Consider the following 13,647-nt stretch of genomic DNA (forward strand, 5'->3'; position numbering starts at 1 on the left):
AGCGTGCATATTCAATATATGCTGTTATCCAGAATGCTTGGGATCTGGGGGGTTTTCGGTAATGGATCTTTCTTTAATTTGGATCTTCATACCTTAAGTTTACTAGAAAATCATGTAAACATTAAATAAACTCAATAGGCTGGTTTTGCTTCCAATAAGGATTAATTATATCTTAGTTGGGATCAAGTACAAGCTACTGTTTTATTATTACAGAGAAAAAGGAAATCAGATTATTTAGATTATTAAATTTAGATTATGTGGATAAAATGGAGTCAATAGGAGACGGCCTTTCCGTCTTTCGGAGCTTTCTGGATAATGCATTCCATACCTGTACTAAAAGGTTTAGGTCACAGCCTTCATTTTTGTTCTTTTGTATTTTCCTATAACAAAACAAAAGTTTATTCCGACTCCCTGAGGACCATAAAATCAAAGTTCTATAACTGATTTGTTGCGGCCAAGGCTAAAAATAATCTAGATAATTATAAGCTGAAATCAAACAATGTATTTCTCTGTAAAATGTTGCCCTCCAGGCAGTTAAGTACAATGCAATTATATTTTGAGAACTCAGCATAAAACAAGTTGGAAACCGGTGTCCTAAATGACCTGAATATGAAGCCAGTAAAGTTACCTTCAATTTGTAATAGGCTGACAAGGGGGTCATTTATTAAAGGGGTTGTTAACTTTTAGTATGATGTGATATTCTGGTTTTCAATTTTCAATTTCAGCAATTAGGTTTTTGAGGGACCAAATGACCCTAGCAACCATACATTGATTGATTTTGAATAGGGGAGGCCTAAATATAAATATGAGTAATAAAAGGTAGCCATGACAAATACATTTGTAGCCTTAAAAAGCATTTGTCCATAGATGGGGTCAGAGACCCCCCCTTTTGCCGGAAAGAGTCAGAAGAAAAAGGCAAATACTTGAAAAATTATTTTAAAAAAACCCAGTGAAGACCAATTGTAAAGTTGCTTGGAATTGGCCATTCTATAACATACCTAAAAAGTTAACCCCTTTAAGGGATGCAACGTGTCCAGTCTTGGGGTGATCCTGCACTTCATTTACCATAGGACCAGGTTAGATAACAATAGCCAGGCAGTGAGTAGGGAGAAGGCTCACAGATATACTTATTATTCTTGGTCATACCATGGGAAAAAATTGGGTTATTGAACTTTATTATAGTGTTTGCCTTAACATCAGGGATATTATGATGCACAATTTACAGTGGGAGTCACCCTGGACTGCTTTCAAAGAACACAGGCACCGCTCTCTGTTTTTCTTTAATAAAAAGCCCTTTATTTGAAGCCCTGAGACTAATATAAGAAGGCTGCTTTTAGGACCAAGAGTTTCAATAAAAGAGATTTTAATTAAAGCAAGGTGAATCCTATCTACTGGCTGGATCATAATCAGGGGATGCACTGAATCCAGGAATCAGCCTTTTTCTGCAGGATTCGGCAAAATCCAAATGCCTGGTTGAACCGTATCAGAATCCAAAAAATCACTTGACTTTACATCACACAAAGTAAAAAATTTTATTGTGTGTTGTTCTCTTTACCCCTAATTAGGGTTAGAATTCTGTTCTGTATTTCCTAAAATCCTAAAATAGTGAATTCAGTGCATCCCTAGTTGAAGGAGATACGTTAGGAGAGAACCGAATCACTGTGACACAGTCTTTGCCTGACGCCAGTACAGTAGTGCAGTTATTAGTCAGCATACAGTATGAGGTGCAATTGCTTTCCCAGAACCTTAATGGGTTAATCAAGATTTTTTTTTTTAATACACTTTACAGTAGATACAGCTGTTGGCCCCAGTCTTTATGACGCAGCAAATTACGCTCTTTCCCACCATCAGTAAACAAGGATGGAATTCAAGGCCAAAGTTGAGAATAATTTATATCAAGCCACAATCTTTGGAATTTATACAGCTTAGAATTTATGATTTATATGAATTTGCATTTTTCACATTATTTTCTGCTCGGGGGTTGGACTGGCCTCACAGTGTGCCAGAGGATCTCCCGGTGGGCTCAGGCTCTAGTGGGTTTAGACTCTAGTGGGCTCAGACTCTAGTGGGCTTAGGCTCTAGTGGGCTCAGACTCTAGTGGGCTCAGACTCTAGTGGGCTCAGACTCTAGTGGGCTCAGACTCTAGTGGGCTCAGACTCTAGTGGACTTAGGTTTTAGTGGGCTCAAGACTCTAGTGGGCTCAGGCTCTAGTGGGCTCAGGCTCTAGTGGGCTCAGGCTCTAGTGGGCTCAGACTCTAGCGGGCTCAGGCTCGAGGGGGCTCAGGCTCGAGGGGGCTCAGGCTCGAGTGGGCTCAGGCTCTAGCGGGCTCAGGCTCTAGTGGGCTCAGACTCTAGTGGGCTCTGGCTCTAGTGGGCTCAGACTCTAGTGGGCTCAGACTCTAGTAAGCTCAGGCTCTAGTGGGCTCAGGCTCTAGTGGGCTTAGGCCTCTATTCTTATTCCCACTGCAAGACTATGTAATATACAACTAATTGCTGTAAGACTGGGCCTTTGATATCAGGTCCTCTCTGATGGGGCCTAGGAGGCCCAGTGTATTAGAAGCAGTGAAAGACTATAAAGACTATAAAGGTATAAAGAATATCTCAGCAAAGATAAGCAGCTCATATATATATCACATCTCTACAGGTATTGGATCCATTACCTGGAAACCCGTTATCCAGAAAGATCCAAATTACTGAAAGGCCGTCTCCCATAGACTCCATTTTATCCAAATAATACACATTTTTAAAAATGATTTCCTTTTTTTCTGTAAAAATAAAAAAGTCACTTGTACTTGATCCCAACTAAGATATAGTTAACCCTTATTTGAAGCAAAACCAGCCTATTGGCTTTATTTAATGTTTATATATAAGGTATGAAGATCCGAATTACGGAAAGATCCGTTATCCAGAATATCCCAGGTCCCCAGCATTCTGGACATTTTTGTGCATGCACGTCTGGCACCATGTCACACTACTAAAGGAATAAGCAGCTGCTCATATATAAATACAGTTAAATAATGAAGGAATGTTCTGTGTACAAAATAAACTACTGTACTGTCTAAGGGAAACAACACAACAGACCAGCCCACATGTATAAATACAAATACACAGAGAAAGAGTTTCTCTGCACACTAGCTTTACCGACACACTGCATTTTGTACAATACGGCAGCACCCACGCATTTACCTAAAGATATACTGAGGCTAAAAATGACTTTCATTCTTGCGGCCCAGGGGTTAAATCCCACATAGAAAAGCGCAGGCTATGCAATCACACAATTCCGAACTAATGTAGCGTGGCCCTTTCTATAATGCACGGCAACCCATAATCCAATTTCCTTTAGTTTTGTCATTCTGGGCAACTTTCCAATAAAAAAATTAAACATTATTTATCAAGCTCCAAATATTCGAACCTCGAATAATTCGTAGTTTTCAGAGGGAAAAAAAAACTATGAATTTGTCGAGATTTATTAAAGTTCGATGGTCTAAAAACTCAGAATCCGAAACCCCGGCATCTAAAAGCTCTTGAGGTCCTGCTTAAGTCAATGGGGAAGGTCCCAGTGTCTGCGCTGATGTCCATACCGATATCCAATGATTTCGGGGTTTCTGCCCAAAAAACAATGAATTTTTGTGCAAAACTCCCGAGCAATACAGAGTTTTCGGGGAAAGCTCCGAACTTTGCCCGAACCTATTTTTTTCTGGCTTTTTTCCATTAATAGGGTCCATTCGGGACTGGGTATCGGTATGGACATCAGCACAGTCACTGGAACCTTCCCCATTGACTTATACAGGACCTCAAGAGCTTTTAGGTCGGGGTTTCGGACCATCAGACTTTAATAAATCTCGAAAAAATTCTTCGTTTTTTTTCTTTCGCTCCGAAAACTACAAAATATTCTTGGTTTGGATATTCGGACCTTGATAAATAACCCCCTTAGTGTAATGTAGAGAGGGATGTTCTGAAACAATAAGCAATTGGTTATAATTTTTTATTATTTGTGGTTTTTGAGTTATTTAGCTTATTATTCAGCAGTTCTCTAGTTTGTAATTTCAGGCATCTGGTTTCTAGGGTCCAAATGACCCTAGCAACCACGCATTCATTTGAATAAGAGACTGGAATATGCAATAACAATAAATTAGCAGACTAAAGGTGGCCATACACGGGCCGATAAAAGCTGCCGACAGACCGAGTCGGCAGCTTATTGGCCCGTGTATGGGACCCACCGACGTACTTTCCTGATCGATATTTGGCGAAAGTCGGATTGGGCTTTATATTGTCATTCAGTTAAATCACTTTCATTTGCGTACGGCACTTTCATTAGTCGTACCGCGGCCGCATCTGTTTATTGATGTGGTCTCACGTCGTTATGAGGGCACAACGATGGGATCAGCCCAATATCACCAACCTCAAGGTGGGCATATCGGGGAGAGATCTGCTCGTTTCGCCAAACTAGTGGATCTCTCAGTGTATGGCCACCTTTACAGAGCATTTGTTTTTAGATGACCCCCATTTGAAAGCTGGAAAGAGTCAGAAGAAGGCAAATACCTCAAAAAAATATAAAAAATCACGGCCAATGAAAAAGTTGCTTAGAGTTAGCCAATGTATAATATACTAAACATTAATTTAAAGGCCAACCACCCTTTTAATAAATTAATTGAAAACCGAAAAGAAGGATGGCAGAGGGCTGCTGTTTTGTGAGGAATGCAAAAAGGGGACAGGTTAAGACTAGAAGTCAGCACCGGTCTCAACTGTATAAACACAGGTAGAACTGACATGTTCAGGATCTCGTCATGGAAATTTACATAGGGCTCGTGACAAGGTGCTTTAACAGGGGAGGCACCTCTTGGGCAGTTTGACAGAAAAGAGGCAACAAATGCACTAGCTGAGCATGTGGTAAGGTGTTAAGGGGTTAAATGATGTTCCCGCACCTACTGATAGCAATCTATAGAGGTTTGAGTTTCTCTTCCCTCTGTGCCACATCAGACCGACGTTTCTTCTGTACAGTCGGCAGTTAGTACAATAAAGCAGTAAAAGGTGAATACAATGGGCGGCTGTTGCAGATAAATTTAACGTCTAAAGGAGAAGTTATTGGATGTAATGTGTTCAATCAGTCCCTCCTGCAATTTGTTTACCCCCCCCCCCTCATTAGCATGTAGGTAGGTTTGAGTTTGTTTGTTTACCCCGACTGTCAAACTGGCAGTGACCACTCATATACTCGGGGCAGCCTTCAGTTAAAGGAACAGTAACACTAAAAAAATTAAAGTGTTTTAACGGAATGACAATATAATGCACTGTTGCCCCAAAGTAGGAGAATGGGTGTGTTTCCTTCAGAAACACTACTATAGTTTATTTAAAAACAAGCCATGGGGGCTTACACAGTAGATAACAGATAAGTACTAGTATAGTTTATATAAACAAGCTGTTGTGTAGCCATGGGGGCAGCCATTCAAGCACAGGATACACAGTAGATAACAGATAAGTACTACTATAATTCATATAAACAAGCTGCTGTGTAGCCATGGAGCCAGCCATTCAAACACAGGATACACAGTAGATAACGGATAAGTACTATTATAGTTTATATAAACAAGCTGCTGTGTAGCCAAGGGGACAGCCATTCAAACACAGGATACACAGTAGATAACAGATAAGTACTACTACAGTTTATATAAAAAAGCTGCTGTGTAGACATGGGGGCAGCCATTCAAGCACAGGATACACAGTAGATAGATAAGTTCTGAAGAATCCCATTGTATGCTACAGAGCTTATCAGTTATCTGCTGAGTATCCTGTGCCTTTTATCCTTTTTCAGCTATGATTGGCTGCCCCCATGGCTACACCGCAGCTTGTTTATATAAACTATAGTAGTCTTTCTGAAGTTTTTCCAGTGCAGCACAACAGTACCAACAGTACATTATATTTTAGGTGTTACTGTTTCTATAATGTCTATAGTAAGTGCTGTGGTTACCTGATGGCCAATTATTTCTACTCACCTACAACGGCGTAACTACGGGGGGAGCAGGGGGCACCAGGTCCCGCAAGAGACCGCGACACACTAAACGCCATAAGGAGACCGCGCGTCCGTGCCCAAAAGAGGGTAGTTACGTTTTTGCTTACCTACTGGACTGGCTGACAAAGTCTCCTCCATCCAACAGCCTGACTTTGCAGAACAGGACCCCGTTCACGAACGGGACGGCCGTCAGCTCCTCCAGGTTAAAGCTGGTCTGGAATTTAAATTTCTTCTTCTTGGTCAGAAAAGCCATGAGTGACCCCACCACCACCAGCAAGTGAAAGAAATTCTCAAGGTGTTGCTGGCTTAAGAGAAAGCAGATGGGACGGTGAAAGCTGGGGGTTGGGGGAGAACCTTTCTCTCTGAGAAACTACAGAATTTTCGGATCTTTTATCTTCTGTCAACGTCTATGTATCTGTGCCTGGGATGGCCGGCCCTCCCTCGGGAACGGATGCCACACGGTTTCACTGAGGAGAGGGAGAACCTTTGGAGCATCTCCAGGGGTAGAAGGAGTGGACCCTCACGCTCCAAACCAGCAGAGATGGGGGGTCTCCAAAACTCACTATCGAGGGGTGACTCCTCTTGTTCAAGTCCAGAGCAGGCTCATGGGGTATCGTATGTTGCTGGTCTCTCAGTAGTGGGGGGACGTATAGACTCTTCTGGGGAGACCGTTCTCTTGCCTGTCCTTCCTGTAGCTGTTATAGCTCAGCCAGTGAGCAGCAGCAATCTGAACCAACACTGAGCTGGGGAAGACTCCTCCTCTACCAGGCTCTGTAGGAGGCGGAGTGGGGGGAGGAGAGAAGAGCAGGACTCAGGTTCCAGCAGCCTTCTCAGCAACGAATCATCATCATCATCATTGTCGTCCTCATCATCACCAATAGCTGGAACAAAACAAACACATCAGTGTCTGAGAGAGGGGGAGAAATAAACAGACAATTTGTTGGCAAGACAAAAGCCAATCGCTGCCTGGATACACCAAATCAGCTCTGCGCTCCTACAGTACAAACCAGAGCAGCCTTACGCGTTTCATGCCTTCTGATATGTGGATGCAACATGGCAGAATATATTCCTCACCCCCAACATGCACACAATGAACACGGACGCTGCAGAGCTATCATCAATCATTTATTGTATTATTATTTTATAAATCATTTGTATACCCCAGAGGACCCCCCAGAAGCTGCAGCTGCTGCACAGGCTATATGTACTCCCCCGGCCATAACCTTGAATTGCATGAATTGCAATGCAGATAGATATCTGTAAATGCCAGAGAAAAACGGACTTCTGTTGTAGCAAAAGAGAACAGAAAGGGATAATCGTTCACAACACCCACATGGGGCAGCGTATCTGTGAGCGGATTACAGACCACGACAGAGCTTTCAGTATGATGTAGAGAGTGATATTCTGAAACAGGTTGCAGTTGGTTATCATTTTCTATATATTTCTATTGTTTGCAATTTTAGCAATCTGGTTGCTAGGGTCCACATTACCCGCGATCCGACCGCACGTTTACCCTTCGTTATGATCCAAGTGTTGGGCCCCAGGGCCTACGATCGGATCAGCCTGATATCGGCCACCTCAAGGTGGGCATATTAGGGAGAGATCCGCTCGTTTGGTGACATCGCCAAACGAGTGGATCTTTCAGTGTATGGCCACTTTGGCAGCTAATTGCCCAGTGTATGGCACCCTCTGGCTTCTCTGATTGATACAGGCTAAAAAATCCCATCGGATCGAGGAACGCATTGGTACTTTGATGCAAACTGACTGCCCGTTTTTTTCCTCATTAGGACCCGATTGTTGGGCCCTAGGGCCCACGATCGGATCAGCTGGATATAGCCCACCTCAAGGTGGGCATAAATGGGAAAGATCCGTTTGTTTGGCAATGTCGCCAAACGAGCGGATCTTCCCCATGTATGGCCAGCTTTACAGAGCATTTGTTTTTTAGAGGGGGTCAGTGACCCCCCATTTGAAAGCTGGAACAAAGAGTCAGAAGAAGAAGAATGCAAATAATTCAACAACTGTAGAAAAGAAAAAAAATGAAGGTCAATTGAAAAGCTGCTTAGAATTAGCCATTCTGTAACAAAAAGTTAACCACCCCTTTAGGGCAGAGACACATATGGAGATTCGGGGGGAGAATAATCGCCCAGCGACAAATTGTTTCTTCTGCGGGCGACTAATCTCCCTGCAATGCCTTCCTGCCGGCTACAATTTAAATCGCTGGCAGGATGGCACTTCATTTTCCTCGTGAGGCAACTTTGGGCAACTTCGGAAAACAAGCGCTCCCATTGCCATCCCGCCAGCGATTTAGATTCTACCTGGCGGGAAGGCAGTCCAGGCAGATTAGTCGCCCGGAGAAGAGGTGACACATCTCTCCCACATCTCCACGTTGTGTTCTTATCAACTATACATAAATAGAGAGGTGATATTTCTGAGACAATTTTGCAAATTTGGTATACCAACGTTTTTTTTACTGTACCAACAGGTCCTGAAAGTGTGTTCCCTTAATTGGTGCAAGGATCTGGTTATTTATTTCAGTCTCTCATTTTCATCACATGTCATAAGGACAACCGTCTCTCATAAGTGCCAATTAGGTCGTCTTGCTATCTATGGTTAGCACAGCAATATCTAGACCTTGGTGTAGCCAAGCTAGACCGTGCTCCCCCAGTGCAAAGTATTTTTATCTCCCTACTACCGCTAGTATATACATTGACACAGTTAAAACAAACAGGTGGCACGACAATTCTTGAGGGCTAAAATCAGAGTGGTAGAGAGCGAGTGGATGTAACTGAGATTGGGGGCGAGGAGTAGAGTAGAAAGTACAATTTGAGACATAGACTATGGCAAAAAAGGTGTCTATCATAGGCGTTCATTAGAAAATATTGTCAAGATTAGGCTATCAGCATAGCTATCTCATGATTAAAGCACCTTTATATACTAGAGGGCATCTTGACTATATATTAGGCTAGTTGATTAGATGCGCGGTTATGCAGCAAGATGTATGAGCTTTCGGACCCTTCAATCTAACTTGTGTGAAACTCAGCAGGGCTGGTTCCACACATTATATAGATATAACGTCAAGAGAGATTCATGTAAGATTATTTATAAGAGATTGTCAAATGAAGTAAAAATAAATTAATATAGTTAAAGTGCCATGGGCTGCAAAACATCACAATCAATTGGCAGAGGGACCAATTACTATGGTATATCGGAAACAAATTATGAGCACGAAAGCCTACGTCGTTGGATCGTGCAAGCGAGCGTTGTAGTCATCGCAGGAAAGCCCGGAAAAGCCGAGATCTTGTCTAGCCCAACATCACAAAGTAATGAGCAATAACTGCAACCTACCTCTATACTATATGTTAAACTAGAAAGTCCAACCAATAGAATCCCCAAAGATGATGCTAGTGTCCTATAACAATGTCTACGCTCTTCTGACCTAATCTTTCCCATAAGAGCCACGCACTGTCTATAAGAGACGACTGGACAGCGACAACAACTGAATTATTGAGCTGTGTGAGTTCTAACATTAGGAAACAAACTGCGGTGAAGCATGTGTTATAGCAACATCAGCATACATAGTAAAACTGCCTAAAAAATAAGTAAACTTGAGCTGACAGGAAAATATAGAGAACTAGATTCGAGATAGAGATGCTGATAGAAGGCACGTGATGCCCCCAGCTGGGCACATACACGATAACCCTAAGAGTAACGAGAAGAACCGCAAGCTTAGCGACAGGCTGTGAATACGAAAGTAGCGAAATGTTAGAGTCGCCCAGTGCATTAGTAACAGATGATCTATTCCTGAGCTGTCTATTTGCGGTACAACCTGAGTACCTCCCTGCTTCTACTAAACGTGGCCAACTATCCACCTGCTGCGCCTGAGAGTAAAATACGCCAGCCGAGGGTTGGAGCAACTCAGAAGTGAATTCGAGTTTTAAAAAAGTGGCCTAGAAAGATGGCCTCAACAAGGAAAACTTCGGAGGGCACGTACTTCTGAGACAAGAAAGAAGCAAGCGCAACGACAGTGCAGATTTGCAATATGTCATCTTGATGCGCATCTTTTGCAGACAATTAAACAACTAGTCGGTCGTGAGGTACATGCTATGCATCCGTCTGGGTATAAGTATCATAGTGTTTCCCCACAGATAATGAAATGAGCGTAGATCTAGACCTATGATCTCTGCTGAGACAGGTGCTCAATACTTCTCATCAACCTATGGTCTCCCCGCTGATGTCACTCTTTAATCTCTCTCTTATTATTTTGTTATCTATAGTTGAGTGCGTATTTTCTGGCCCATACAGAACTTATTATGCACGTATATACACTCTACGTGGCGAATAACACTTCCCACACAGTGTGCGCGCACATGTTCGTCAAGAGTGCCTCATGGTCCTGCACTGAAAACTAACCACCTTTCTGGCCTACATCTTATATGGTCATTAACACAACCTGAATTCATATCGAGAACAGGCTAAATAGAAGGAAATAATAATGTCATGATCTGTAAGTACTATAGCAATGTAAAAAGGAAATACAGATACTTAAAGTATTATGCATATACTATATGTATGGTTGATAAAGAATAACGCCACACTTATTCATGAGTATCATCCGTGCGTCCCCCTCTGCGTTACTCTAATGTGCATGTAGTTGTCGGTGCCCCTGGCTTAAATGGTTTTTGGGGTGGCCCCTAGTTGGAAGATATTGGTGGCGTGCATGGGGTTTGGGGAGGTTGCACCAACGCTGGTTTATTGTTAGAAGCCCTACCAACTTCACATAGGACACACTATCTGTGAGACATAAAAAAATGTTTCCGCGCACTGTGGACCAAATGGCACAAACAATACACATTTGTCCGAAATAGCGTGTGGATGCGGGGGGGGGACCGTTTTGTGGTGAAACGAGCATACCCCTAGGATATTGTTACAGCCGTACTAAGAGATCTTGCTTTTGGCCAATTGGACACCCTCAAAACCACCGCCAACCAATTGAAAACCAAATTGGCAAAAGTTCGCCTCCCACACACTATCCCCTCTCTACACTCCACCTCAAACGTTTAAAAAGGTGAACCCCAATCCCCTTTAAATCCAATGGGTGTTTTTCACATGGCGACTCTCCCAAAGTCCCTGGGCGTCATTGGCTTTACAACTTATGTGGCTATATATATGCGTCCACTCAGAGGACAAAGAGCCCCGCAGGTCTGGAATCTGCTTATTGTCAGTTAAGTCTAAAGTACACACTATATGGTGGAAGACGCAAATATTAGAAAGCGAATCTTTCAACACCAGCCCATGATGGGTTTTGTAAACTGTCCTATCAAGGCCCTAGGCCATCTATGTGCGTGGTGACACCCGAAATAATTGTTTTTTTTTGCTGCGCCGCTTGCTAACTCCAGAGCCACATCCATATTTGAGTCTCCAAACACTGGGATATGACGCAGGCGCATTGAATACAAGTTAGTTTTTTTTAAAAGAGCGTTCCGCGCTCATCCCAAGTCCCATTGCTATCCGCGGCAAACCTGTCATGAGCCCTTTCTATATATGTGTAGAACCACTCTGATGCACTATCCATCCGCCATGCTGTAGTCTTACAAGCAAGAAAATAACAGGATTGTGAGGTCTAAGTAAAATGCCGTTTCAGTTGTTTCAATATTTGTTGTATACTGTAGTGCCTAGTTGCGAAGCATGATGTTAACAGAAGAAGAGGATACCCTCGAAACAACCATGGCTGGATTGCGCAGCCAACCGGCTCTTACCTGACCTATTCCTTATATAAGATGAAAATTGCTCAACTTTTAAATATTAAATCTGTTCATATGGAGTTATAGAGTTGATAATTTATTCTCAAGAGACCATTGTGCAATGTTGGTTTTCAAACCTTATAATTAGGAGTTGTTATGGAAATGTTGACACATTTTGTGAGGTTTGTCATAAAATCAGCAAGCTCTTCCGAGAGTCTAGCAATTTCTCAGTCAATATTCTGGGTTTGCTAACAGGTCCAAAGATTCACCCTATCCTAGCTAAACACATATAATATGGAGTCCACACATATCACAAGAGACCTGCGACATTTATGTGAACTAGGCACATGCGATGCATGAATCTTATAAGAACATCGAATCTCTGACCATAGAGGACGAGAGCGAAACAAGTGAGAGATCCAACAAGGGGTTACCAACCTAATGAGTATAACAAACAAAGTAAACTTGTGTGTAACCTTTTTAGGAGCACATGTTGTGTTGGTCCCTTCTATGCTGCATACACTCCACAAATAAGTCAAATGGAGAATAGGGAGAAAAAATCCATTAGTAAAAGTCTGATATCGTCAGAATTATCTAACATCTCTGACCTAATCAGCAGCATTCTATTGAAGCGTTGCAATATTATATATGTGAGATCAAAATGCATACAGTTAATAGGAAAGGGCACCCTAAATATATTAATAACGAGTAACTGATATAGGGGAGATGATTTGTAACCCATTCTTGCAACTTATAACAACAATTGATAGTATACCAGTTTATAGTGAATCTTGCCCAAACCTACTGTTTTGTTGTATGTTATTTATTGTTCATATGCTTGATGTGATATGTAAACATGGTTTTGCTGGTGAAACATTTTGCCCCCTTTACTTAAATTTGGTGCCCAGGGATCACTTGTGTAAGACTACATTTCATAAATAGAGTCTCAGTATAGTTAGATAAATATGAAGTGAGCGAAACTGGTCCTAGAAAGCAATATTCAAATGTGCGTGTGTGCTCTATCTCCTTATAATGTTCTAAACTAAGGCGCTTTAACAACCTTTAATTCTAGGGCCTTCGCGAGTCGTATATTTGTACGTTAGGTTAATTTATATAACAATCGTCTCCTTGATTTAAAAAATTTCCGTAATCTTGCCGGACCTTCTCTTCGCTGAACTATATTATAACTAGCCCTTCTAACGAAAAATGTGGGGTCCAGCTAGCATAAACTCCCGAAATTCTAAAAAGAAACAAATTGCTTCCGAATGGGAAATTAGCTATGGGGACAAAAATCTCGTATTTCTGTATTTCCTATTTTGACCGAATTGATTTGCTAATACTTTTCCCAATCCATTCCCATCCGTGTGCGTGAGTGCGAGACGATACACCGAGCCGTATCCATTCCTAGTCTCGAATATCCTTACCAAAATATCAACCTCGCTGAGTAAAGTTGCAATAGCAGGTCATCTCGATTTGAGCCGACTACGCCTCAACCTAGCGACTTGTGAAAGTGCAAAAACTCCGAGCAGACTACTCAGTGAATAAAAAGTTAAGCATAATACCAAAGTTTGGCCATCCGAGATAACAACAGTCATAATAAAAGTTGGACACATGAAATACTAAGAGAATCGACCAGAAGTCCCAAAAATGTGTGCAAATTTTTGCGTCATTGATATAAAAATCGGACTCTGCTAAATACGATTACCTTCTAATCACAGAGAGGCAGAGATGTGCAAGGAAATAGGTCCGCGCCCACAAACCCAATTTAAATGTGAACTTAAAATACAATGGTGAACATCATCTTAAGAGCAGTGTGTATGTGTGTGTGTGTGACATCTATACATAGCTACAATTACTGATCGCTGTCCCTAGAGTGGCAAAAGGTCGTGAGTAGCGGAA

The 13,647-nt window shown here is 42.1% G+C and overlaps 2 protein-coding genes across 2 annotated transcripts in view; one reads left to right on the plus strand and one right to left on the minus strand.

The window, feature by feature from the left end:
- The window catches only part of fam102a.L (family with sequence similarity 102 member A L homeolog), a 36,223-nt gene extending 29,499 nt beyond the window's left edge, over window positions 1-6,724 (minus strand). Inside the window, 1 exon segment of the mRNA NM_001092420.1 lies at window positions 6,115-6,724. Coding sequence (NP_001085889.1) covers window positions 6,115-6,260 — 146 coding nt within the window. The 5' untranslated portion in view covers window positions 6,261-6,724.
- Window positions 1-13,647, plus strand: part of LOC108704496 — a 91,359-nt gene that overhangs the window by 58,376 nt on the left and 19,336 nt on the right. The gene's annotated exons all lie outside the window — the stretch shown is intronic.

Source organism: Xenopus laevis, chromosome 8L, assembly GCF_017654675.1.
Source record: "Xenopus laevis strain J_2021 chromosome 8L, Xenopus_laevis_v10.1, whole genome shotgun sequence".
In the NCBI taxonomy this organism is placed as follows: Eukaryota; Metazoa; Chordata; class Amphibia; order Anura; family Pipidae; genus Xenopus; species Xenopus laevis.